Source organism: Pseudomassariella vexata (assembly GCF_002105095.1).
Source record: "Pseudomassariella vexata strain CBS 129021 chromosome Unknown BCR38scaffold_16, whole genome shotgun sequence".
Classification (NCBI taxonomy): Eukaryota; Fungi; Ascomycota; class Sordariomycetes; order Amphisphaeriales; family Pseudomassariaceae; genus Pseudomassariella; species Pseudomassariella vexata.
The window spans coordinates 466,222-492,533 of record NW_024467971.1 but is presented as its reverse complement, the minus strand read 5'-3'; the positions used below and the strand labels follow the sequence as shown (position 1 = coordinate 492,533).

The 26,312-nt window shown below is 49.6% G+C and overlaps 5 protein-coding genes and 1 non-coding gene across 6 annotated transcripts; 3 read left to right on the top strand and 3 right to left on the bottom strand.

Annotated features, from left to right (window-relative positions):
- Positions 1 to 853: 853 nt before the first annotated feature.
- Positions 854 to 956, bottom strand: BCR38DRAFT_t319. Its single transcript has one exon. It is a non-coding gene; the product is annotated as a tRNA-Thr (tRNA).
- A 756-nt stretch (positions 957 to 1,712) lies between these two features.
- BCR38DRAFT_400259 (fatty acid synthase S-acetyltransferase) lies at positions 1,713 to 10,608 on the bottom strand (the record flags this gene model as incomplete). The annotated part of the gene is given in 14 exon segments (XM_040857734.1): positions 1,713 to 3,128; positions 3,193 to 6,365; positions 6,384 to 6,735; positions 6,825 to 7,860; positions 7,928 to 8,078; positions 8,131 to 8,595; positions 8,707 to 8,989; positions 9,046 to 9,131; positions 9,214 to 9,284; positions 9,347 to 9,437; positions 9,493 to 9,835; positions 9,911 to 10,179; positions 10,242 to 10,386; positions 10,444 to 10,608. 14 exon segments carry the CDS (start codon positions 10,603 to 10,605, stop codon positions 1,713 to 1,715), a joined length of 8,043 nt encoding a protein of 2,680 aa, XP_040711429.1.
- A 1,582-nt stretch (positions 10,609 to 12,190) lies between these two features.
- On the top strand, positions 12,191 to 13,311 carry BCR38DRAFT_73965 (serine hydrolase FSH). Its single transcript, XM_040865599.1, has 4 exons — positions 12,191 to 12,451; positions 12,509 to 12,527; positions 12,580 to 12,657; positions 12,732 to 13,311. The coding sequence occupies exons 1-4, from the start codon at positions 12,410 to 12,412 to the stop codon at positions 13,298 to 13,300; spliced, it is 708 nt and encodes a 235-aa protein (XP_040711428.1). The 5' UTR covers positions 12,191 to 12,409; the 3' UTR covers positions 13,301 to 13,311.
- A 1,751-nt stretch (positions 13,312 to 15,062) lies between these two features.
- On the top strand, positions 15,063 to 16,539 carry BCR38DRAFT_73957 (uncharacterized protein). The gene is made up of 3 exons (XM_040865598.1): positions 15,063 to 15,304; positions 15,373 to 15,758; positions 15,818 to 16,539. The coding sequence occupies exons 1-3, from the start codon at positions 15,146 to 15,148 to the stop codon at positions 16,338 to 16,340; spliced, it is 1,068 nt and encodes a 355-aa protein (XP_040711427.1). The 5' UTR covers positions 15,063 to 15,145; the 3' UTR covers positions 16,341 to 16,539.
- A 545-nt stretch (positions 16,540 to 17,084) lies between these two features.
- BCR38DRAFT_400250 (cytochrome P450) lies at positions 17,085 to 19,164 on the top strand. The gene is made up of 5 exons (XM_040857733.1): positions 17,085 to 17,297; positions 17,373 to 17,523; positions 17,598 to 17,657; positions 17,707 to 18,300; positions 18,370 to 19,164. The coding sequence occupies exons 1-5, from the start codon at positions 17,235 to 17,237 to the stop codon at positions 19,053 to 19,055; spliced, it is 1,554 nt and encodes a 517-aa protein (XP_040711426.1). The 5' UTR covers positions 17,085 to 17,234; the 3' UTR covers positions 19,056 to 19,164.
- Positions 19,165 to 21,277: 2,113 nt separating this feature from the next.
- Positions 21,278 to 21,653, bottom strand: BCR38DRAFT_489426 (uncharacterized protein; the record flags this gene model as incomplete). Its single annotated transcript, XM_040864394.1, has 3 exons — positions 21,278 to 21,314; positions 21,369 to 21,493; positions 21,561 to 21,653. The coding sequence occupies 3 exons, from the start codon at positions 21,651 to 21,653 to the stop codon at positions 21,278 to 21,280; spliced, it is 255 nt and encodes an 84-aa protein (XP_040711425.1).
- Between the last annotated feature and the right edge of the window lie 4,659 nt (positions 21,654 to 26,312).

The following is a 26,312-nucleotide window of genomic DNA, read 5'->3' as shown; positions in this document are numbered from 1 at the left end:
CCCCGTTTATAGCTAGCAAGCCTGGAGAGCTTCATCAGACCTAAGTACATCACCCTTTACAGCTTCTCCCACAACAGGAAATTATCAACACTGTGTCACGCATAGTCTTTTATGTAGTGGTGTACCGCAAACTGCACGGAAAACTGAAAAAAAGCAATGGACTGCCTCTTGGGGAGCCTTAGTTCGTAATAGATATTATTAAATAATAATATTAAATACGCCGTAGGTGTTAACCCTCGGTACCTCTACAAGTACTCCCTTAAGGGGCTATAGATGATATAGCGGGCCCTTAAGCCGCGTCGGGCGGTTATACAGGTAAACTTGTAGCCAAACGACTACTAAACCTCCTGTCCCTCCCTAAGTCTGTGCTACAACCCCTGCCTGAACTACCGATAAGCGTGGTAATGTGGCACTTAAATTCGTCCTCAGGGGTGGGATGCTGCTGATGTGCAGAAGATGCTCGACTATTTTTTTGTCGCGACAAGTCGTAGTATCTGCTAATTGGGGTTCTCGTCGAGCGTATACATCTCAACCATACGCTCAAGTGGATAGACCGTAACGTGGTCTAGACGCTCGCAAGAATCGCGGCGAGGGGGCGTGCTGCGCGCCTTCTATCGTGAGGGGACGGGTTCGCCGACGAGCGTTATCGGATAGGCGAGGTCCGATAAGGGGTCGGATTAACGATTCGAATTCTGGACCGGCTGTCGAGTTATATTCCGCCGACGTAGTGCTTGACGGTCGACTGGCTAGGATGCTCGTAATCCTAAACTGCACCAATCTCCCTATTATCGCTAGGTAGGCGAAGTCAACAAGGTGGGCAGCGCGCCGTAAGGGTTGACTAAACCCCCTTGTGTGTCAGCTGCGGGATTCGAACCCGCGACTCGTCACCAACCCAAGTGGGCGAGGCTCAAATCGGGACTTATCTACCAGCGAAGTGACCAACTACACCAGCCGACAGATATTATTATTCTCATACTGTAAATATCTCCAGAACATCCATCGTGGGTAAGAGTAGATCTTTTCCAGGCCTAAGGGTCTCGAGACCAAAGCTAAAAGACCCGTCAGTACTATCCTGAGAACGGGCCCTTCAGTTCTGCCGTAACACAAACAGGTCCGTGACTGGAATGAAAAGGCTTGCTAACGAAAAGAAGGAACGATCCAGGGATATCAAGCAAACTGCTGCAATAAATGATGTGCGATAGGCCGTGGGTATACCTGATGAAAAGATCCGGAGACCTAAGGAACTTCATCCAGGAGCCGAAGAACTATGAAATACGTCCTAGGTAGTAATTGAGGTGATTCTCCGATGAGTAGGCATTTTTAATTCGTGAGAAAATTATTGAAAAGCCGGAATGCCAGTTATCTATGCGTTTCTCTAGCTCGGCAAGGCAAGGGAACATGAGCTTTGCCAGATCCCAGAAGCTCATACCGTTATCCGAGGCTCACTCAGATCGGAAGTCAACCCTTGTAAAGAATCTTGTCGGATTTTGATGGCTTAAAATTTCAGAGAGGAGCTGGTTTGTACCTGAATTTACGCAGCGCAGATCCAGCAAAAGTAGACTTTGCGCTGTTCAAATCGAGCCGGATCTTGTCGTGAGAGTAGATGGGCTATGCAAATTTGACAGGGCAATCGAGCGGCAGAATATTATTTCAGGTCTTTGCGACTTTGATTATGATCTAGAAGCCTAATATTATAATTTTATGCGACAAAGTTACGATTTACGTGGCGTTGTTGTTCCAAGGTCCTTTGTCAGTATCCCAGTAACATTATTTAGGAGAATATGTTTGGCCCCTTCATAATTCCTTGAAATACATGTGTAACTAGAGACATAGTAGGGCAGATGACTATCACATTTCCAATATTGATCTTCTTCAATCTTGAACCTTATTACTTCCCAGCCAGCTACCCAAATCCTCCAATATAACCCCCTATTTCCCACCCCCCATCCCTTCCCCCCCACAAAACTACTCTTCGCCACAACCAAGTCTCCCACCGCCGCAATCGGTACACCGCCCATGATATCAAAAACCGCAACCTGCGCGCCGAAATCCCGTCCAATCCAATTCCGCAGCTCAACCGCCATGAGCGAGTCCACCCCATAACTCGACAGCGGCTTCCGTAGCTCCACCTCGTCGATTGAAATGGACATGGTGCGCGCCAGCTTGGCGGTCAAAGCGCGTATCACGATCTGTGCCCGCTCGTTGGTGTCGGTGGATTGACGGAAGTGCAGGGCTGCTGAGTGATCGGGATTGCTGGAGTTGGAGTTGGAAAGGGAGAAAGTGGAGTGGGGGGCGATGATGTGAGAGAAGGAGGCGAAGAGGGGGCGGTCGAACAGGGCCGGTGGGGATTGCGATTCGAGGAGGAAATTGGCGGGGTGGTGGAGGCCGATGAGGAGTTGGGTCTTTTTGTCATTTTGCTGTTGCTCGGGGTTGTTTGGATCGCAGTATATATCTAGCAGCGCTAACAATTCCTGGTCATCAATCTGCTGCATGTCATTTGCGTTACGGCGGTTGCGCTGGTATGCTTCCGTCTCGGCGATGATGCCGATGTTGCGCATCCAGCCGATGTCGAACGAGACGGCCTTTTGACCGTTGGCAACACGATACCGAGCTAGGGCATCTTGGTACGAGCAGCCGGCTGCGTAGTTGGACTGGCCGATAGTTCCACATACGCCGCTGAGGGACGAGAGGAGTATGAAGAAATCGAGATCCTGCGGCAGGGAATGGTGCAGATTCCACGAGGACTGGACTTTGGACTTGAGGGTTAGCTCCCACTGCGCATGGGTCATGCTGTCGAAGATCGCGTCTTGGAGGTCCATGGTGGCGTTGATGCAGCCTTTGATAGGGGGCATGGTGGAAGAGCAGTCTTGGAGGACGCTCACGAGGGAGGCGAGCGATGATACGTCACATTTTGGGGTGGTGATGTTGATACCGAGAAGTGTTAGCTCAGAGACGACTTCGGATGCTGTATTGGATGCTGGACCAGATCGGGAGGGTACGATGAGGTGTTTGGCTCCTCTGGCCGCCATCCAGCGCAGAATAGCTCGACCCAAGCCGCCAAATCCTCCTGCGACGACGTATGATGCATTTGGGTCGAACATCCAAGTCCGCCGTTCTACCAGACGTTGCTTAAGTAGATGTTAGCTACATGAATCAAAACCTCGGGTTTTCAAAAGGATAAGGGTTGCTTACCGGAACCACATCAGAAGGATCCACACCGATAACTGTACGCCCCGTATTCCTGCCACTCTGCACGTACCTAAACGCCTGCTCAAGTTGAGATGCAGGATACACATGCAACGGCTTCGGATGTTCTATCTCGCCTGCCGCAAGTAGAGCCATAGTATTCCTCAACAGCCTAGCCGTCAGCTCCCGATCCGACTCCAAGACATGATGCAAATCGACAGCGGAAAAGCTAACATTCTTGGCAAAGCTAGCCATGGGTAACGCCGAGTTGGATTTGATATCCACCTTGCCGATTTCGATGAACCTCCCATATGGCGCCACACACTCCCACGAAGCTCGCAGTCCGTCGCCCGACAGTGAGTTGAGTACAACGTCCACACCGTATCCCTTGGTAACCCGCATGATCCCCTGAGCGAACGACGTGTTCCGACTATAGAAGATGTGGTCCTCTGGTATGCCGAACTGATCAACGAGAAACTGTTTCTTCTCGTCGAAGCCAACTGTAGCAAATATCTCCGCCCCTCTTAGCTTGGCAATCCACATCGCCATCTGTCCTGTACTCCCGGCAGCCGAATGGATCAATATCTTCTCTCCCTTTTTCAGCCGTGCAACATCAATAAATGCGTAATAAGCCGTAATTCCCGGTCCAATGATAGAAGCCGCCGCCTCAAGGGACAGAGCACCCGGGATCTTGAGCACGATAGCTTCGTGCGCGCGGGGGCACGTCCGCATGCACCCCAGAGAAATCATGCACACCCTGTCGCCGGGCTGAATGCCAGACGTGCAAGAGGGCCCGACTCGGGTGACTACGCCAGCGCAGTCAGCGCCGAGCTGCTCGTTTGCATCAAGGCGGCCCAGGGCGACGAAAACGTCCCGGAAGCTGAGGGCCCAGGCTTTAGCCTCGATTTCCACCTCTTGGGGGCCAAGCTCGGAGTCGTGTTGGGTGTCTTCGACGAATTCGAGAGTGTCTAGAATTCCTGGGCTGTGGACTGAGAGAGCTAGTGGGGGACCTGGAAGCCAGAGCTTTTTCCTTAACTGCGGGTGGAGAAGCGAGCGTAAGGTCGAGTTCAGAGTGACATCTTCCACGACTCGCCCGGAACTGATTTGGCCGTTGCTGATGATATATTCGAGTTCCTGGGATGAGGACTCGAAAGCTGATTTAAAAGCTTTGATGACGTAGTGCGCATACTCCGCGGGTGTCTCTGACTGGGATTCAATACTAAGTGTGACGATGTGCTTTTCGAGTGACTCGGATCGCATGGATCGCAGCAACCCTTGAACGATGCTGTATTTTGGATATTGTGAATCCTCAATGCTGACTGACGTGACCCACAGCAATTTACCTGTCCGCTTGATAAGATCTTGGAGGCCCTTGAAATTGTGTTCGGATATTCCGGCGAGGAAAGACTTGTCCGTTTCTAGAAGCGACACCACAATAGTCCCTAAGGTCAGATCTGTCGCACGGAACTGGTCCAGAGATAGGATCTCGGCTCCTGCAAGATGAGTTGCAATCGACTTCGCCAGTTCGTTTTGAAGATCCGACAGATCGTCCACCACCAAGAGAACCCCTGAACTCGAATCAGCCTCAAAGGTCTCTTCACCAGCGGTCGTTATCATGATACTGAAGATATGACACCCGTCATCCTCATAATCCCTGAAACACACATCATTCCCCGAGAACCCCCCAGCCCTCAAACACTCATCCCACTTCCCCTCCTTAACAGCCGGCGACATCTCTCTCCACTCCTCCACGCACCGCCACCAACCCGGCACCAACCCAAACGCAAAATTGGTAACTACGTTCTCCGGCGCCACTGCCTCGAGCACGACAAGTTTACCTCCAGATTTCAACATTTTGCGCACGTTTCGAATCGTAGCCATCAAGTCCTCGGTAGCATGCAAAACACTCCCCGCAATGACTAGATCATACCCGCCCTCTTCGAACCCCTGATCTATGGGACTGCGTTCGAGATCCAAAGTCTTGAACCGTATCCTCTCTCCTAACCCCAGCTTCTCCCACTTATCCCCCGCCTCCTCGAAGAACGTCAGTGAGATGTCGGTGTACGTGTACTCCTTGAACCTCAGTCCACCGCCCTGCTTCTCGAGATTCTGCAGGCTGGTCAAAACGTGCGACGTCATGCCGCCCGTCCCAGCGCCTACTTCGAGAATGCGCAGAGCAGGGTTCTCATGCGAGGCGAGTTCGAGAAATTTATGCAGCCGAAGATCGCAGATACTATCGAACATGTCGACGTAGAATATCGAGGCGAGGTTTGAGTCGAAGATGACTTCGAGGGGGTCAATCACGCCGGTTAGGATGGGGTGTAAGTGCCGCACGACAGCGGTGAAGAGTTTCCAGGGAGGGTGGAGGGTTTCGATTTGTTGGAGGAGAGATTCAAGGTCGGTGTCAGTGATTTCGGTGTTGATGGTTTCTGCCCCTGAGCCGGAGAGTTGCTTGGCGTGGTGTTCCATCCAGACAAGTTGTCTTCGCAAGTTCTCTGGGACTTTCTCTCGGTCTGCTTCGGATAGTTGCTTCAGTATCCGGAATACAGCCAGATTAAGTAATGTACCGAGTTTCTGGTGATGGATGATTAGGTCCCTCTCGTCCTTGACGAAGGTATTGGCACCACACGCGAGCAGGAGCTGTTCCGGATCGAGCAAACGTAGTTGAGGTTTCCATTCAATGCCGTATAACAGCTTTTTGGCGGCAATCTCCCCTTTTTCCTCCTTCGGAACTGACGCTAGTGTCAGTTTTTTCATAGTGCATAACGTCGACCCGTCGTCAGCCAGGGCGTAGATGGTGCCTACGGTACTCTCCTGGCCAGGCTCGCCGCTCGAGTTGGCAAGATATCGGACCGAAGAGGTATAAAGCTGCAGCCACCCCGAGTGCGCGAACCATGCATCCTGTAAGCGAACGGGGATGCTCGTGGGAGACCAGTTCGACAGTCCCTTCGTAGTGCTAATCCTCAGCGCATGGAAAGCCGCATCCAACACAGCAGGGTGAACGATACTGGACGTATGATGCTTCGCCATCGAGACACTAACACGGGAGATAGCATCCGTCTTGCCATCCCAGCGAATATCCTCCAGAAGCCGGAACCAATCACCATATCTAATCCCATGCTCAGCGGAATCTTTATAAAACACCTGCGCATCAATAGGCCTCGTGCACGATTCCACCGCTCACGCATACTTCTCACGCACATTCTCATCCTCCAACTTTGCCTCCAGCCCCCTATCGACTTGAGTGCTCTCTTCACACTGAAGCTGGACGCTGGCTCGGAAACACTCGGTCCATCGCTCGTCAGACCGTGCGTAGATCTTGATATCGGACCATGTCGCTTCTTTTTCGTAGGGGTTCTGAACGGGTCGCAGATGCAGCATGGTTTCGGTCCTGTCATCCCAGGCCTCTTTAACAACAATCGGGCTCATGAACTCGGCTTCTTTTACGTAGAAACCTGAGATAGTGCGGCTTGGAGGGCAAATTTGTTGGACTGCTTCGAGGGCCATAACGATCATGCCTGCTGCGGGATAGATGACGGTGTCACTGACCTGTTATGCAACAACCTTGATCAGTATAATTCATCATGTAGTGTTGGTAGATGATAATAAGGAAGGGGGTGATATTGAGGAGAACTTACAACATGATCCCCCACCCAGGGCGTAGTCTCAACGCTCAAGAAATTCCTCCATCTCGGCTCCAGAGGATTCCAGTCATTGAAACTCCAACCAAGCGTCTCCCCAGTCACCGGCTCTCGAAGTCTGAAATCCTTACCCAGCCTCGATTCCGCCCAGTACTTGTTTGAATGATCAAACGGGTACTCCGGACAATCCACCAAGAATGGCATGGGCCCCTTCTCGCTTGTATGCTGGTTTGCCGCCGTAACCGAAACAGCATGCCCAAGACAATACAACGTCCCCACGAGCTCGAGCGCTGTCTGCACCGCCGGTTTATGCCGGTACAGCACCGAACTATACCGAGCCAATTTCTTGTTATTATTAGATGAAGTTCCCGCCGCAGCAAGCGTATCTAGCACCGGCCTCTTCAGTGTACAGTGCGGTCCCACCTCGACAAGGTCGGTGATATTTACCATTCCTATCTTGAGCCACAACGAACGCTGAGTGAGGGTTTCTATAGCGGCGGAGAAGCGGACGGGGCACATCATGTTGTCTACCCAATATCTAGCCACAGCTAAATCGGCGAGACGGATGCGTTGGCCCGTTACGGAGGAGACCATTGGGATTGATGATGGTTCTTTGCTCCTTGCTTTCTTGAGGGAATTATGTGCATCATTCTCGAGCGGTTTCAAAGATCCCATGAGTGATAGGTACTCATCCGCGATGGCCGCCATGGATGGCGAGTGGTAAGCCACCCCCGTTTTGAGCTTGTGCGCGAATATACCGTCCTTCTCAAGTTGGGACTTGACGGCATCGATGGAAGATTCTGAGCCGGCTAGGGTGCAGTTCTTAGGGCTATTGATGCATGCAATGGTAATTGACTCGATAATTTGTGGCGAGTTCATGTTCTCCAGGTAGGAAGAAACTTGGGACTCGGGAAGGTTGACTGATACCATGGCTCTAGGGGAGGAAGTCGTAGTTCGCAGTTTGCCGGCAAGCTGGCCGCGGAAGTAGGAGGCTTTGCAGGCTGATTGAAGGGATAAGGCGCCTATGGCGTAACTATTGCATGGGATTTAGTACGGTAATTCTTAGTCGCTGTGTACGGGCTATGATTCATGATACTCACGCAGCTGCAATTTCCCCTGATGAGTGTCCGACTACGGCCTTGGGAACGACACCAAAGGTTTTCAGCAATTCTACCAAAGCAATCTGAACAGCCGTAGATAGAGGCTGGCTGTATTCGGGCTTGTCAATGTTTTCTCTATTGCTGAATTCGTCTGCGAGCTTGTAAGCAAACTCCGCTGCGCATCGTAAGCATTTCTTACGTACCGAATATCGACCACTTGCATCCCAAACTCGCATACACTTCATCTATACATCGCAATGTCGCCTCAAACACGGGGTACTGAAGAAGCTCCATGCCCATTCCCACGTACTGGGCCCCTTGTCCTGTGAAGACAAACGCGAGGCCGGTATCCGTCGAAGTCCGGATCGATCCAGGGGCTTCCAGTTTTCCCGCATCTTCGTTATCACCGCTGGGCACAACCGAAAACGTTCGCCATAGCATCTGACTGCGTCTCTGTGCTAGAGTGAAAGCCAGTTGGTCGAGCTTGGCAGGGTTGTCTGCAATTTTCGTTTTGAAGAATGTCTCATAGCCCTGAAATGTGCGCTTGAGGGCTTTGGAGTCGGCGGCATTGAAGACCAGGAGCCTGTGAGGATGCGGTTCGTGTATAGATGGGACGGTTGTGGGAGTGTTAATACCATTCGTGCCTGAAGTAGAAGACGAGGTTCCGTCTTGGTCGCTGGCTATTCCACTGGTGCTGGCAGTTCCGTTGCCACAACACTCCTCTTTGAGATCGGAATTTGCCTCAAGCTGAGCATTATCATCTGCGCTTGCTGTTCCACTGAAGTTCAGTTTTCCATTGGCCCCGGAAGTCCCATTCGCGAAAAGGGTTCCGTTAGTCTTAATAGTCCCCATGATCTGATCAATTCCATTTGAGATGAGTTTCACATTGGTTGCATCATCAGCAACACGAATGGTGCAATGGTTTCCGGCGATTCCACGATCTTCTAAATAATGGAACGCGTCGTCCAGGATGATATGGGTGTTTGAGCCCCCAAATCCAAACGAGTTCACCGACACTCGGCGTAAGCCCTCATTTGGCCAGACTATATTCTCAGTCGGAACCTAGTTTGGGGTTATTATTTTGGACTATCTGATTGCCATCGGCCTGGTTTACGTACCTCCGTATGATAGAAATCAACATCAATAGCAGGGTTGATTTTCTCGAACAGGGCATTAGGTGGGATGATGCCCTTCTCCAGTATTACTGCGACACCATTTTGTTAACATCTAATCCCCATGGACAATCATCTAGTTTTAGCGCTTGTAAGAACTAATAAAGACCTTACATATTGATTTGATGACACCAGCTAGACCACTACATCCCTCAAGATGACCAATATTGGCTTTGACGGACCCCCTATAGGGGGAGGTATACAGTCAGCACATGAACCACAACAGTTTTGCCTCAATAATACTTACACATAGAGTGGAGCCTCAGCCGAGCGATAAAGCCGGAAGACTCTACCAATGGCTTTCATCTCGATTGGATCACCAACCGGCGTTCCCGTTCCTAAGCTCGTCTGTAAGAAACTAGCCTGGGTTTACCCCCTGACAATTGAACTGACCATGAGCTTCAATATAACGAGTCAAGTGGAATGGTAAGTTCGCCTTGTCGTAAACACGTCTGATCAATTCTTCCTGCGCCTCAGGGCTGGGCTGCGTCATCCCAGGTGTGTGGCCGTCCTGGTTCGACCCCGTAGAACGGATCACAGCACGAATCATGTCGCCGTCTCGTAGAGCAGCCGACATGGGTTTGAGGACCATGGCGATAATACCCTCTCCTCTGGCATATCCGTTGGCCCTGTGATCGAAACTATAGCATTTGCTTTCTGGAGACAGGAAGTTGAGATTGGAGAGTAGGAAGAAGCCTGCGGGTCCGAGAATCAAGTTCGATCCAGTGACTAGGGCCTGGGGTATTGATTAGTGAATTTCAGGGGATACGATGAAAGAATATAGATTTTCCTCAGGGATGTATGGACTCACTGATGAGGCTTCATCGTGTCTAATAGACTGACAGGCTAAATCGACGGCCAGCAAACTGCTGGAGCAGGCAGTGTCAACGTGGACACTGGGTCCACGAAGATCGAAGAACCAGCTCACGCGGTTTGGTAAGATGGAAGCGAATGTGCCCGTAATAGCTTGACGTAGTGTGTTCTCAGGATCCTGTGACACCATTCTGGCGTAATCATCCGTCATGGACGCGCCAAATACTGCAGTCCGTGAACCTTTAAGGCTCTCTACGGGAATACCAGCTATGGATGAAGGGTCAGAAAAGTTCTAAGTTGCTCGTTCGAGTTATTTGGGTCCATCTGACCATTTTCAAAGGCACGATAGGATGTCTCGAGAGTCCATCGTTGCATGGGGTCCATTGACGCAGCCTCCTTAGCGGTGATGGAGAAAAAGGGGGCATCGAAGGCGCCTGGGTCGTCATTGATGAAGTGTGCGCCACGGCAGTAGAGCTATGGCCATATTAGTCATTTTGGACACAATCTTGGCGCGTATGTCAAACAACGAACCTTATTCTGACTGTTTGGTGGAAACGCTTCACTTTTGATACGTGATTCAGGCCAGTTCGTCATCAGGTTCTTTCGGTTTTCCAGTGTCTCCCACAAACTCGAGACATCCTCGACATCCTGAGGAAGCTTGAAGGAGAAACCCACGACAGCAATATCGTCCATGGTCGGTATCCTATATGACAGGTATTCTAGTATATTGCTGTTGCTTAGACCTAGCTAGAACAGAGAATTGATGTGCTTTTATGCGTCTTTTTGCTTTCAGCACCTCAGTGTCGAGACTGTATTTTGGATGAACTCTCAGTCTATGAACAAACCACAAATTAGCTACTACGAAGGAAACGGAGACTGGTATTAATATGAGGCAAATATTCAAGACGTAAATGTTGTCATCGGAAGGAGCTCTCTCATGGCGTCGGTGTAAGCAAACACGCTAACAGAACAACCCAACGCAGTAAGCACCCTTGCGTCAAGGGTTTACTCTGTTGATCACAAACGCCTCGCTACAAAAAGAAGTGCCAATTGACGAATCAACAGCATCGTCACACCACGGTTGGTTTATCTTACCAGGAGACGAGGTTATCCACGAATCAACACCAAATTGCGTCACTGCAGCTCTACCATGACACCGAAATATAGTGCCGGCAACGAATCGATGCCGCCGTCACAATGCATTGATTCATCGCGCAGGGTACACATCTCAGATAATATGTGATCAAGTATGCGTAGGGTCAGCCCTGTCTGGATCTAGACTATTGATAGACCTTCGTGCACCAAAAACGGCCTATGGGCCCAATACCAAGCTATCCTTCGGACGTTGGAATTCGCTGCCGTCGCACGGAAAGCGTTCTCCGTCTGGACGCGACGGATCAGCGCGGTGCTTCTTTGTCCTGATTCGGCACGCTATTCGGCCATAAATAGGACCGCCGCTTGTGACATGCCGGCTACTTTTAGGCAGGTTGCTCGAGGATTCGGATCCTCCGTCAGTCATGAAACCTTGGGGGAGCACGCACTTTTTCCTTGGTTTAGACGAAGTGGAATGAGTTTTCCATACTGATGCCGTAAGAGCCGAGCACTACCATTCACAATACGTTGGAATTAAGCTTCGCATTGCCGCAGGCCAATATCCACCCGTTGCTCAAATACCGCTGTGAAGGCGGGTTTATGCTTCCCGGCTCAATTAAAGTAGCAATAGACTGGGGTTTCGAGTATCGGCCTGCCGTTCAGGATTAGGGGTAAGCAAACTATGCAACATGCTGCATATAAGACGCAGTTGGATCCAAAAGATCCCCACTGTGTCTACTAAATGTGGGGTTGCACTTTTCCCAACAGCGAGCGACCTGCTGGCTTGGCTGTCGCTGCTTGCATAGAGAGACGACCTAGGCTTCTTTTATACAAGTATATACTGTGCTTGATAGAGTCCCAGATGTTTTCAAATATTCTCTCTTGCCGTTGGCTGGGAATGGGAATGCTATTTACAGTAATAATACCCACCGAGGCCGCGCATAACAACACGACCAATCAGACATAACATCGATCCGAGGCTGGTCCCCAAATTCAAGATATCACCAATCGACCCAGAAGAGCGGGATTGTGATGAATGAATGTACAGCACTGGAGACTATGCGAATAGTTACCAATCCATCGGTGCCTTACCTTGAATCACGAGAGTAAGATCCGAGCAAAGATAACGCGATAGGAAGGTCTCCACGATAGTCACCTGAAGTATTACACGCTTTAATCAAGTCTAGTCCCTTAATACGATCATTAAGGCCAACACAAGGACTCAAATAGGTGGGCCTCGAACCACACAACGGACCCTTCTCGTCCCAAAGCTATGGTCGCCGAAATTCTGAAGAAGACAACCGGGTAGATCATATCGTCGTGGACCCAGTTTTTCTACTGCCTTGGCGCTGCCATAAATTTCCGAAGGACCTGAAGTTCTAGTTGAGGAACGGGGTCGCCAAATATGAGGTTCCTGTGTTTGCATGGCAGAGGGACGAATGCAAAGGTAGGCCAGCAACACCACATCGTCGAGACGCGGATTGAGCTAATATAGAACTCGAAGATCTTTGAGATACAAACGGGTATATCCGCGTGATTGAGGGCATCTTGCAAACCCATCTAAAAGTCATGCAGCGAAGATCCGCCAGGTCCTCGGTCGGGACCACGAGTTCTTCTTCGCCAACGGCACCTTGCCGACATCTCCCGACGCCGGTCCGTATTCAGCATCCGGGCATCTTCAAAACATTTACAGAAACATCTAACTGACAAGCATGCACGAAACCCAGGCGCTGAAGCTATAACCGACGAATACTTCGGCTACGTCAGCTCCACCATCCAAGAACACCGCTCCATGCACGCCGACCTACTGGACCTAATCCGCAGCGAAGGCCCCTTCGATGCCCTAATGGGCTTTTCCGAAGGAGGGGCTGTGGCGGCTCTACTATTAGTCACCGACGCGCGGCACAGCGTCGCCAGTTTCCAATGCGCCATCTTCTTCAGCGCCGCGCCGCCATTTGACCCTGACGATTTGCAGAAGGGGGAGTTGCGGTGGGTCAACGCGGACACGGACGGGGAGATAATCAAAATCCCCACGGCGCACATGTGGTCAAGAGAGGGGGACGTGAATTCGATAAAGTCGCAGCACTTGGTTGGGTTGTGTGAGCGGGAGGGGAGGGAGACGTACGTGCATGGATTGGGACATGATGTGCCGGGGGCTAAGTCAGAGAAGGATTTAGCGGGTGCGGTTAGGGTTATTGAGCATGTTATCGAGAATGCGAGGGGGAGACAGAGCGCTAGGGCGAGTCGGATTGAGAGGCAGATGCAGGCGAGTTCAGCCGCTGTGGGGGGACTTTGAGGTTACATTGACCCGAGTATGTTCAGTTCGTACAAACGTGTTTCGATGCCGTCTCTCTTAGCTGTGTCCTCAGGAGTGGTTTAATCACTTGTAGATTTGCGAGAAATAGGAGTTGGTCCCAGGGTAAAGGTAGGAAACCGGTCGACTGTGTGCATTTCAACGTAGTTATGAGCACTTACGCAACGCCTGAGCCGTCCTCTGCAGTGGACTAAGCTAATGACTAAGAAGGCCAAGGATCAGCACTCGGTCAGGGTTTGAGAGAAGCACATGTCGAAGGAAAATACGACACCTCACTGCCTTTATTCCCGGACCAGCTGTTATAAGGTGTGTAGGGGGTGGGGGCTTCAGGGGTATAGAGCCGTCGTACCATCGAAACCCCGCCTCAGAACACCAATCTCGGTTGTGTAGCGGGGACTTTAGAAGTCTATAGGCGAATCAAATGTGATTCTGGGCCATGTTCTTAGTTGACCAATTGGAAGCATTGCCTATCCAAGCAGCTGCATCCAGCCTATGATACGTACAGTAGCAGCACACGTATTTCAGCCAGAATGGATAAAATGATATCGAACGATCGAACCAACTGGCCATTTCTCTCCGTGGCTGGTAGTCCATCTAGTCTACGATGATGCAGTCCTTGATGTTCATCTTACTGACATTAATGGCAATCAACAAGTCCCTGAAGGGTCTTCACTTATCTTCATTAATGAATAATTTGAGGAAACTTCTGGCAAATGTCATGATACAAGTTCTGATGGGTATTATCATATCATCTACTGAATGACCAATGCACAGGTTTCTATACTCCCTCCCATCACTTATATATGGCCGGTCAGAGGATGCCAGACTTCTGACACGTCGCCACCCCAAACTCTCCGACTGAAACGCTTACGTTACAACTGCGGCTTGAGTGCATCCCATTTTCTTGGTAAGGTCCACTTTCTTGCCATGTGCAAAGTTCTGCCGCTCAGCGTAGCAAGCGGCTGAAGTTCGTCCTGTCCTTAATAATGCGTCATCATGTGGGCAGTGGATACCTTCACGTCTCCATATGGTCGATCACGTTGAAGACTCTCATTTCTTCCAGGCTGATTCGCTCGTTTATCAAGGGTATGGTTCATACCCCAAATTCCAGATGCTGCAAATATGGTTCTGCAACGCTGGACCTGCAGGCGATACGGCTGGTCCTTTGGAACCCGTGAAGGGATACCTCCTTTTTCTCTTTTCTCCTTGTGGTTTCTTCAACGGATTGCTACCCTGCCCACTTGGCCTACGACGCTGGCGATCAAATGCGCCAGGGGGCCTATGCGTGATCCTTTCCCAGTCGCTACCTGCCTTCCGCGACCTTGTCCAACAAACGAACGATCTCGCGGCTTTTCTCTGGAAGAAAATTAAGACGCTTTGGACCCTGGAGTTGCTCTACGGCTATAATCTACTCACTGGGACTACTACTTTTGTTTAATAGAACGAGGCCCCGTTCTTGTCTTGCTTGAACGCATTCAAAACTGTATTCGGACTTCTAGCCCCAAAAATGGATCAGCTCCCCTATCTGCCCCCAGAGCAATTGGAACTCATCCTCAGCGGCCCCGCCCTCGCTCCACCCCCGGGCGTGGTCTCCAACTTCGATAACCCGCCCAACAACGATGGCCTTGCTCACGTCGTCATTGCCTTGTGCACGGTGGTTTCGACTCTCAGTTTGCTGCTCCGTATTTATGCCCGGGTCATTCGGCTGAGGAAGGCTGAGATTGAAGATTGTATGTGGATGCTCGCCTTGATCGTACGTTGGATTCGACGTAATGCTGACTTGAACATCAAAGATATGGTGTTCGTGGCATATGTTCGTCAACCTCAATGAACATCGACGGGTTGCGGCAAAGTGCTGACGATGCTCTCAACCACCAGGGCACTTACATAGGTTTCATCTACTGTTGCTATGATCTCATGGCTACGTCTGGCTATTTCATCCACCAGTGGGACATCCGCCTGGGGGACTTGATTGGCATTTCCTATGTAAGAAGTCCCGAACTCAAGAAAAATTGTGAAGGAGCTTCACAGGATAGCAACTGACCAAGACCTAGATCCTCCACATCGGCGGCGTCTTCTACTCGGTCACCCTCCCTTTGCTAAAAGCCGCCATCCTACTAGAGTGGGTGCACATTTTCGTGCCCATGCGTACACGTAATGCCTTTTGGTGGATATGCCATGCCGTCGTGGTGGTCCAGCTCATGCTCCTCGTTGCCTCTGTTTTAGCCCTTTGCTTTACTTGCATCCCCTACGAGAAGATATGGGACTTCACCATCCCGGGGAAGTGCCTCGACAAGTCCAAGGTGGAAATTTCTTCGGCTTCGATCCATCTCGCTTCCGACGCTATTATTCTCTGTTTGCCGCAGCGAGTCATTTGGGGGCTGAACATGCCGATAAAGAGGAGGTTGGGTGTTTCGGTTATTTTCTCGTTGGGTGTGCTGTAAGTTACGACGGTCACAATTCTTGAATTCCAGGCTGCTCATGCTAATATGTAAAAAGGGCCTGCACTTCCGCCGCATTCCGCCTAGCCGTCACAGTCTCCTACTCCACCGCCAACGACGCCATATACTCAGTCGCTTCGGTGATTCTATGGGCCCTCGCCGAAATGACCTGCGGGTTCATGGTCATCTGCCTGCCCACCGCGCCAAAGCTTCTCGTGGAAACCGGCACGCTCGCCCGGCTCAAAGCCGCACTGCGTTCATGGACCAGCATGCGCATCGGCAGCGGCGCGTCCTCTAAGAAGTCACACACCAATCCAGGCCAGTCATCATCTAGAGTATCCATGCCCAAGTCACCCGGACCGGGCACGCTGTACCAGAAGATCGATGAGGATGGCGTGCCGCTGGCGAAGCTGGATAGGTCTGGCTCGGCGAGTGAGTCTACCGAGGGGCTACGGGAGTATCCAAATCGGCCTGTGGCTACTATTGTGAGGACCACGCAGTTTGTCACAAGGGAGGATCATGTAGATGATGTTGGTGGGAATGATGATTTCCATCGTCAGCATCCGTGGCACGACAAGTAAATCTCTATGAGTATTTCTGAAACTCTACAAAGTGGTGTTTATGACAGTCAAAAGTGTTAAGATGGAATTTGTTTCAATGGGGTTTGAAAACTGTTCTCTAGTCGCCGGTTGATCCTACCTGTATTGTATCAAACTAATGGAATACATATTCCGAGGTTCATTTTAGTATCAGAGTAGATGGAATTGCTTTTGATTCACCCTAAGGCGTTTACTTTGGTGTATACGGAGTGAGAATCGCGACGCGTTAGCTGAAGGTTTGCCGTTCCATCGACCTGGGAGTTCGGTTCGGTATCATCATGATTACCCTTCTCTGGAACAGGGGGTCCACAATGGCAGGTCTAAGTATTGTTTGATGAGACGTCGTTGACTTCAACCCAGCGATGATTGCACCTTCGCTTATGCAGGTACTCGGTGAGGAAGGAAAGGCAACATCATTTTTACTCTTTTGCCGATACGCAAGACCCCGGTGCCGAAAATGCGAGGTGTAAGGGCATTCATTTATGCGTCCCCCGCTCCCCTCCTGGTATATTAGCCCATTATGGCAAGTAATCTTGTGGCGTTGCTCTACTGCACCGTGACCAGTCAACTCAGCACCATGCCAGAACGTGGTCGGTTACAGGGGTGCATCGTCTGACGCCAAGCTTGGCAAGAAAGGAACAAGATGCAATGCCCTATCAAATTAGGAGGATTGGAATCGGGCCCCGTTCACGCTAAGTAGTTCGGATTGGCTCCCCAGATTATAATATTCTTGAACTCAAGGGAAAGAGGAGCTTCCCGGCCTGAGATGGTCGTACACAACAAAGCTCTTCCGGAAACCGCACATCGCCGGTTCTTTCTCTGTACACTGACTAGAGTGTGTGCGCTCCTCAGTTAGGTAGACCAGATCCTTCCGAAATGGCGCTTATGGATGCAGTGTCACTGACGGCGAAATACACGGCGGCTGTGTTTGCGTTCTATGTGAGTGGAACTGCAGTTTTTATCTTTTCTCCGATTAAATGACACGACATTGTTGACATCGGTATCGATCGCAAGTGGCTGGTGGCCTTTAGTTACCGACTCCTACTCCACCCTCTGAGAAACTACCCAGGGCCATTCATCGCTAAGTTGACAGACGGCTACGGCGGGTTTTATGCTGTGGCGAAACGAAACCACTTGGTCACTCAGCAGAACCACCAGAAATATGGTAGGCTACCTAAGGAATACTTGACCCACTCGTCATAATGATTCTCATGTGTTATCGCAGCTAACAAATCACAGGCCGCGTAGTGCGGTATGGCCCCAACAGGCTCGTCTTCAATTCGGCAAAGGCACTACATGGTAACTCAACGAATCCTCTGAAACCGCACAGGATACTCATCAGAAGCAGATATCTATGACAATGACAGAGTGGTCAAGTCCCGCGTCTATCTGGTCACGCTTGGCTTCACCGGGACCATCAACGTCTTCAGCGCCATTGAAAGACGGGTGCACCGAGTTAAGCGCAAGCTCATAGGCGGCGCCGTAACAGAGCGCTCCATGCGTGACTTCGAACCCACAATGGCCAGCCAAGTCCATACCTTCCTCGAACGGATTCTGGCCTCCACTCAAGCCTCCCAGCCCGTCAATATATCAGCCCGCTGCAAGCGGCTCGGGTCGGACATCGTCGGCCTGCTCGCCTTTGGGTTCCCGTTCAATACCCAGACCGAGGAGACCTACCGCCCGCTACAGCATGGAATCGCGGCGTCAAATGCCCACAATAATGTCATGATGCAGTTCCCGCGACTGGCGTCATTGTGGATTGCGTATCCGTTGCATCTGTTGAATTATGCCCCCCGTAAGGCAGCATTTGCCATGATTGAAACGTTCATCACTACTCGTATGGCAGAGGGTAAAGATGCGAGGCACGACTTGTACTCCCAGGTCGCCGACGAAATCCCCCCTGCTGAAGTCTGGTCGGAGGCTTTGTTCTTCCTCCCAGCAGGTGCGTCCCTTTGCCCCTGAGACTGTACCCCAAAAGGCACTGGCCACTAATCATTGCAACGGGGAATAGGAGGCGACACAACCGCGACGGCCATCAGCGCCCTCTTCTTCTACCTCTCCCGCAATCCCACCGTCTACCGGAAGCTCACCGCCGAAATCCGGACCACTTTCACCAGCGGGTCCGAAATCCACGGCGGACCCAAGCTTTCCGCCTGCACGTACCTACGCGCCTGCATCGACGAATCACTGCGCATCTCCCCGCCCGTCAACGGGACACTCTGGCGCGAGCTTTCCCAAGAAGACCCCAGCCCGGAAAAGCCCTTCATAATAGACGGCCATGTCATTCCCCAGGGCACCCAGTTTGGCGTTAACATCTACACCCTGCACCACAATCCGGAGTATTTCCCCGAGCCGTACATCTTCAGGCCTGAGCGCTGGCTAGAAGGGGACGAGGCTGAGAAAAAGAGGAGAAATGATGCGTTTGCGGCTTTTTCCATTGGTTATCGTGGGTGTGCAGGAAAGGCGATGGCGTATTTGGAGAGTAGTCTTGCGGTGGCGAAGACATTGTGGTATTTCGATTTTGAGAGGGCGGCGGGGCCGGAGGGAGAGTTGGGGGCGGGTAAGGAGGGGGATCTGAAGGGGAGGCATCGGACGGGCGAGTTTCAGTTGTATGATATATTTGCTTCGGATCATGAGGGACCCAACTTGGTGTTTAAAACAAGAGGGGATCATTGGAAAGAGCTTGTTAAGGGGTAGATTATGTGGGGAAAGTGCGGGATTTTGTTTTGGAGATGGGAGTTTGAGGTTGAGATATTGTATCCAAACCCTGTGTCTGGCCAAATTCTGACTTGATCTTATCTAACGCATCCTTTTTGCCGACATAGGTCTTGCGCGCTGCCTTGGCTCTGTACTTGACATTGACAGCGAAGCTGCAAGATCCCGAGCTGAGAAGCGGCATTCATGTCTGTGAGAACAGCAACTCACGCAGTATGTACTATTTGCCGTTGTACATGTGGGCCCATCCTATAATATTGAGACATCCATCAGCCGTGGGCAACCTATCCTTGACTTGATGAGTGATCCGCTGCGAGTCCCAACGCAATTCTGAGGGTCCGTCGAGATCGTAAAAGGGGGTGAGGTAGGGACACCTCCTTTCAGCTGTGCAGTGGGCGAGTAATGGTTGGTGTTGACGAAGACGATCGACTTGGTGTCTTCAGGGTTCATTAGCTTCTAGCAGGCCATGCCGGTGACGGGAACTTCGGCGGCGCAGTTTGTGCTGGCTGCGGTGCTCTTACCAGACTCTTCAAAAGTAGCCCCGTTAGCGAGGAACGACAAGAGTATTGCGATGAGGAAGAACATGCTAGTCATTTTGTCGATTATTTGATGTTGACGTTCTTGCATGAAGAGGAAAGACCGTCGTTATACTGATTAGGGACGCCTGACAGGAAATTCACTGTGGTTGTTGACGACACGTCGCTGATCATGCCGCAAATTAGAAGCAGTCTGGCTAGTCAATTACCTGCGCCTCGTTTGCCGCTATATGAAATTCACGAAAGCTGCTTCTCACTGTAGTCAATCTTTCTGCCGGGGGTCTGGGACATATCATTTCCCGGAAGTGAACAGAAGTACCGAAATACCAGGACTTAGTCATTACGCCTAGATCGAGGTCTTTGTTAATAGCGAATGTACATCTTCCGCTTTTCAAAACGAATCATTGGTGATGTGCCCTTTGTATTCTTCATTGCCTCAATCGGATGGAAATAGTTGCTTTCATTTCTGGTATCTATAGCATGGTATATCACAGACATTTTCATGGTCGCTAACAAATCGCAAGCTCTCTCATCCTAGTTCCCGGGCCCCTACTATAAAAAGGTTGCCCTATATCTGCACGTATCAAATATTAGCTATTTTGTCTGTACGTCACTATGTCTATTATGGCTAACGATATCGGAGTGAGTCACTTGGAACGAGATTGCAAAGTCTGCATGAATTGTAGTGAGCTCGTAGTTCTTGGCGACTTGTCAGTTAATGAGGACGGAAACAATCGCTGATAACTAAAAGAATCGCCAGACTGGACTTACTATAGTCATCATAGTTGTGATAGAGGTGGGAGCTCGAATATGCGAGGCTAGGCCATGACTGGGAGTAACAGAGCCACAATCCAAGCAAAGAGCTCGACGAGTCTAGGGAATATTTAAGCGAAGCTGCAGAGACCCCCAGCAGGGCCGCGCCCAGCTTTCTGCAACCCTCTTTCTTCCAGTAATAACGACAGACGTGGGACAATTCGAGGCCTAACCTGAAAAACGTCTTGCAGATTTCTTCGAAAGAAGGAAAGATATTGATTGCTCATCGCGGGCGATAGTCAGTGTCTAGCAGGGTCGAGACATGCGCTAAATCCGGCCTATATCTTATATTCTCCAGTCATGGTCTGCGCAGACATAGCATACGTATTTGGAACCATTGTTTCTGTCAGTATTCTTACTATGTTATAGACAACGAATATATCAGATCTCATATTTGAGATGTTATTCCAACAGGGTGAACTAATACGCACCACGGCGAAATTCTAGAAGTGGTTGATTGGGGACTTGTTAACTACATCAATTATCTCATGTTACCACGTGGTAGTCTAACGACTACTAGGTAGTAACGTGTCCCCCTAAGTCTTTTGAAAATTACATGTTTGCTAAGTGTTCGGAGCGCACTCCAAGTCATTGGCCTAATGGTAATGATATGTTAAGTATTTGAGTCTAGTAGCAGACTGTTTCGCACAAATTTGAGTCACGAATCTATGTGCGATATAAAATAATTGTGACAAACTGAAATTCTAAAATTTTCATTTGTTATATAACGTTTCTGACAACATTCAGCGCGAGCTTTGTCTCCACCATGGAACAATCGACATGCTCCTTCGCGTTGTCCGGCAGCCTCCTACCAAGTATGCGCTTCGAAATATAATCCTTTCCGTGTTTCAAAAATTACTTCGGCTGCTGAGGATTTGCAGGTGCAACAGCACTATTAGTGTTAGTGTTACCAACGGCATATGCGTAGTTCTCATGATTATTATACCTCTTGAATATCTTCGAAAAGAAACCCCCAGGTCTTTGCTCTGCAAGACTTTCGCGCCTGGCAATAGATTCGGGGTCTGTAGATCGCTTTTGCTCGTGCAAACTGTCAAAATTGGGACCAATTAACTGAATGTGAAGTTTAGTATTTATTTACAATCAAGGGATATATATATCGGGGGTTTCTAGGACTGACGCTGTTACTTCCTGTTGAGTTACCCATGCTGTCGACATTACCAGCCTCGGAGGCGCTATTGCTCCGGCTACTCTCCTCTGTGGTTCCTGACATGCTGTGACGATTTGGTCCTGCGTGTATATTGGTTATAGTAGAGTCGTCGACTGATGTTTTTGCACTGATTGCTGTTCAATATATGAGAAGGCTTGGTCTGCTCTCTATATACTCTCACACTTCAATTTAGGAGCTCAAGAAGCCCGCGTCATTGACTTCTTTGAAAAGGTTCCTATGATGTCATGGCGTCATGGCATCATCGACTTCATTTTAGTTCCTGCCCGGACCACAAATCCAATCCTTACATCCTTAAAGTAGTGTTTTACTCTGCACAATCTCGCAAGTTTAACAAAATGCACTCGAGATTGCATAACACGCGCCTACCTCTACATCATGCTCATTAACGTCTAAGCCACGTCGTGTTCAGTGAACCGGATTGGCTGACATCATTAACGGCGAGGGTCGAAGCTTACATTCGGCCAAACACATGCTTCTTTTCTCCTTAACTACCCTTTCCTACATATGATCCTGAGCAATTTTGAAGCTTTCTCGCATAAAAAGCGCACTAAATCAGAGATGTAATGCCTCCCGGTAGTAGCTTAGAGAATTAGGCAATGAACAAAACTTCATTGGTTAACAGTGGGCCCTAACCAGTTCCCAAGACATCCAGATCCTACTAACAATGATTTATCTGGCGAGACTTCCCATTGAGTGCCAAAGAGATTGCGGATTAATAACGTTGTCTATACCTTCAGGAAGGGACTGTGTAAAAATAATGGTCGTGGAGCTGAGAGTGATGAGCCAAATGTATTTGTCCGAATACACCTCTACATCGAATAACACTGGGTTTCGGCATGTCTATGACCAGGTTTAGAACAAGAACCAAGTTGATCTCCATAAACAACTCCACTATACAGGTTTGTGCAGGGACTAGAAAACAGCACAATTGGGTATGCAATATTTGTCTCTGGATGTGCATTTTCGTACGTCTTGGGGATTATTCAGGCACGAGCAGTGCCAGAAACTACTAAGACCTTACAGTCGAGGGCATCCATTCTCTTTGATAATTGCGTCGCTACCGAGGTATAAGTTCAATTCTTTGTCAGACCCCACGCTGAGCAGTCTCTAGTCTCATTAAAGGTGATCGACCATTGTGCTTCTAGTCAGCGAATATACCTAAAACTGAACCTGCAAAATTATCCATGGTCTTTAAAATACATACCATATTCCAGTATAAAGGATGTGGTTTCTATTACGCAACTCAAGTAAAGAGATCTCGAGCCCCCTATCCGTATCATGCGATGTCACTCCCTTTCATTAGTACAGTCCATGAATACTGTATTTAGGTCAGGGACAGGCATCGTGAATTCCCTTGATTTCTGTAATAACGTATACTAAACTTCGCTATATTCGCTAGCTATACTCTTTTAAACAGCTGGACCACATACAGTGTACCTACACGTAAGACCAATATCATTAAGTATATCAAGAGCTTGGAGATTTCAATAAAGTAGGTAACTTGGTTTTCATACAGGAGTTACGTGCCGCTGAATCCGTTTGAAGGATCAGAGTGCTACTTCGACGTAGTGCCGGGCAGTCGTCACAGCTCCAATCTGCGCTTGAAATATTGCGGCGAGAATGTACACCTTGATGTGAGGAAGGAGATAGTACCCTTTAACTTAAGCTCGTCGTAAGTAAAGGCCGGCACGACCTAAAACAGATTGTGGAGGTTCTGTTGATTTAAGACACGCATGTCTCATAGTGACTAGTTCCTAGAAGGTCGACGGTGCGGTAAGCGCCTCGCAACTTCATCGCTCCATCTCTTGATATGAACAACACGGGATCAGCAGGCATCACATATTTTGGAAACCTCGCTAGGATGGTGAGAACCCAATTTTGGGACGAGTTCTGCAGGGACCGAAGGGATGGGTTGAATTTTGTCCGAGGTAATTATTACATTATATTTGCTGGAGCAGACTGCCCCTCAAATATCAGGGATGGAGAAAATAGCAAGGCGCACTAGATGATGCCCGCAACAAGAATTCCGCCTTCTCGACTCTGTCCGTAGCAAAGAGAAAGGCCAAGTTGTAATAGTTCCTAAGGTTGAGAAAATTCAGGAATAGTATTATTATTAAATACGCCGTAGGCTCGAAGCCCCCGGTACCTCTACTAGTACTCCCGTATGTCAAACCGTGCCCTAATGGCTGGACTAAATACATACGCTGCGTCGTCGGTTCGCCCTATTGGCGACTGCGTTACGTCCACTACCATACTACGTTGGTTCTCAACCTACCAACAAAGTCCCCCCTGAGAAGATCGATGCTATCTGGGCCTTGAAGCTGTCCGACCCGTCCCTAGCAGCCACCTTACAATAGTCCCACTAACTACTGGTTCTCTTGTTGCCATTGCGAGGTCTCTGCGAGAGTATAGTGGCCGTGGTGCGATGGCGGCCCGTAATCGTTCCCTCGGTCCTTCCAACAGCCCGCAAAAGAGGATTATGTGCTCTGCCGTCTCAGGGGCATCGCCACAGCGGCATAGCGGCGAGTACACGCCAAAAGCCCCTGTCTTGAATAAGAAGGCTGCTAGTCCTATTTTTTCCGTCCTGATCTGGCACAGCGTAGACGCCTCCAGTCGGTTCAGGCCGAAATACTTGCCCCCTTTCGGTATCTGCATCGAAGGGCCCTCCGGTTCCTCAGCGATAGCGCGTCGCTGGCGATCGTGATGCTCTGCTCCGGTGACAGGAATAGTAACATTCTTTTGTCTGTAAAGGTGCTTGCCTTATTAAAAGTTCCATAGCCCTGAACCATGTGGTGAAAGCTGCTATGTACCTTGTAAGGCATGATGTCAAACAATGTAACTTGGAAAAATACCCTAATATTTGTCTACCGTGCCTGAAAATAAATCCTTGTTGTTATGTTCCAGAGACGTACGCCACATGGCTGACGAGATGCACAACACCATACATACTTCGTTCTATTAGATATCATTTCAAGGTAGGCTTTCTCCCATGGCACGTATGTATTAATGCTGTGCTTCCACCATCCGCGAAAACCGATATCGCGACAGTGATTTCCAGATGAACAAAACTTATATGCCAATAGTATCACTCAGATTAAAATAACAACGTCCTCCTCGTCTCGGAAGACATATTGTACATCCTGCCCAACGTCGACACCACCAACCCATGATGCTACGTCTTCTTCATTATTTTCACCATCATCATCCAAGAAAGGAAGGTCGTGGCCTTGAGTCAAGAGCACAAGTCGCCCCGACGTCACCTGCCTGAAGGGGCTCCGTTTGGCCAGAGTCCGGCACTGTCTCATTCGGTAGATCCAGTACCGTTGGCGAGGCCCATATGTGGGTGTACAAATGTCTTCTGGTTCACAATTTGTCGCCCTGCCGGTTCCGTTCTCGAAAGTCTCTGGTCTCTTGGCAGCTTCAATGCTTGGCCTGGTCAGTTCTAACCGATAATCTAAAAATGTGCACTGTGTGATATATCTGTCGAAAAGCGACGTGATATAAGGGACCCTAGAACAGCTTCTAAAACACATCCTCGTCATCGCATGCGTTGTCGGGCTTGAGAGTTGTAGTACATTCATCATCCCGGTCTCAACATCATCCTTTTTATGACATTCCAGTCTACACTAGCCGCCGGATGGAGCTTGCCGCGGTCATAAACAGTTTCCACTAGTATATGATCGGATAGAAATGGACCCTACCTCAATGGTCTGCGCTCATAGCCAGGAACTGGTTCACCCTAAAAAGCTTGATCTGGTCTAATATCAAGCGGCACTGGCTACGCCACCATCGTGGACTGGTTTTCCAACCAGCACAGGGAACATCAGGGGAATACCAGGATGAATGGGCTCTGTCTACCATTTCAAGTGTGGAAGTTGGGTTACTCAAGTGCGGTCTTTCGACTCCAGTCGACTCCATCTTCTCTGTGACTATACAAAGTATAAGACAAAAAGCGTTTGTTGAATGGATAACGAAGGTGGTGGACTTACTTCGCAAATTCATCCACACCATTGACGAGTGCCTTGAGTCATAGGGACATTTTCGCTCAGGCCAGAGCAATCGCAGAGAAAAATCACTTACTAGCATTTTCGAACATTCGATGACTTGGAGGGGCTTCTGTGAAGTCTCAAGCTCTCGAAAGATCAACTCGTCGAGAGAATGCCACGAAGTGTATGTATAAGATTCGCATTACTCCCCTCTGTGGTTTGCACAACCACTATTCAGGATTGCCTTGATTCGAAGTTTTCCAGCTCGGTCATAAGTCGGGTTTTTACGTCAAATAGAACAGTCCTATGCTTTGCCCATGACTACAACGAGAGCGCCATGACACAGGCGGCAATTGCCAGGAGCGTCAAGGTCCTAACTTGGGGAACCTTTGTATGTTTCTCCCTCTAGTACATTGAGGAAGTCTAAAAAACGCTTCTACCATTCTATTCCGTTCGTACTGGTCTAGCGCTATTGAGTACCCGCGAGGGCTTCCTACCTCTGCCAGAGAGCCCTTGGTCCCTGATGGTCTCTATATTACTGGTCGACCTAATAGTGTACCGTTTTTTTACTTGCTCGAACATAATTGGAAGCTTCTCTCGGAATTGGAGAAGCGCATATTCATCGGAGAGAAACATCTATCAGCTGACACTGGGTTGCAAATGGTTGGTTTAACAATTGTATATAGAAGATGTTTGGCATGTCGCATTGTCGAAA

What these genes read in the sequence shown, in the direction of transcription:
- BCR38DRAFT_73965 (XM_040865599.1), top strand. Translation starts at nt 12,410, where the DNA reads ATGAGGTTCCTGTGTTTGCATGGCAGAGGGACGAATGCAAAG. An exon ending in GCCGACATCTCCCGACGCCG is followed by an intron (nt 12,658 to 12,731) that starts GTCCGTATTCAG and finishes CACGAAACCCAG; the next exon opens with GCGCTGAAGCTATAACCGAC.
- BCR38DRAFT_73957 (XM_040865598.1), top strand. Translation starts at nt 15,146, where the DNA reads ATGAACATCGACGGGTTGCGGCAAAGTGCTGACGATGCTCTCAACCAC. An exon ending in ACTTGATTGGCATTTCCTAT is followed by an intron (nt 15,305 to 15,372) that starts GTAAGAAGTCCC and finishes ACCAAGACCTAG; the next exon opens with ATCCTCCACATCGGCGGCGT. An exon ending in ATTTTCTCGTTGGGTGTGCT is followed by an intron (nt 15,759 to 15,817) that starts GTAAGTTACGAC and finishes ATATGTAAAAAG; the next exon opens with GGCCTGCACTTCCGCCGCAT.
- BCR38DRAFT_400250 (XM_040857733.1), top strand. Translation starts at nt 17,235, where the DNA reads ATGGCGCTTATGGATGCAGTGTCACTGACGGCGAAATACACGGCGGCT. An exon ending in TTCGGCAAAGGCACTACATG is followed by an intron (nt 17,658 to 17,706) that starts GTAACTCAACGA and finishes CATCAGAAGCAG; the next exon opens with ATATCTATGACAATGACAGA. An exon ending in TTTGTTCTTCCTCCCAGCAG is followed by an intron (nt 18,301 to 18,369) that starts GTGCGTCCCTTT and finishes AACGGGGAATAG; the next exon opens with GAGGCGACACAACCGCGACG.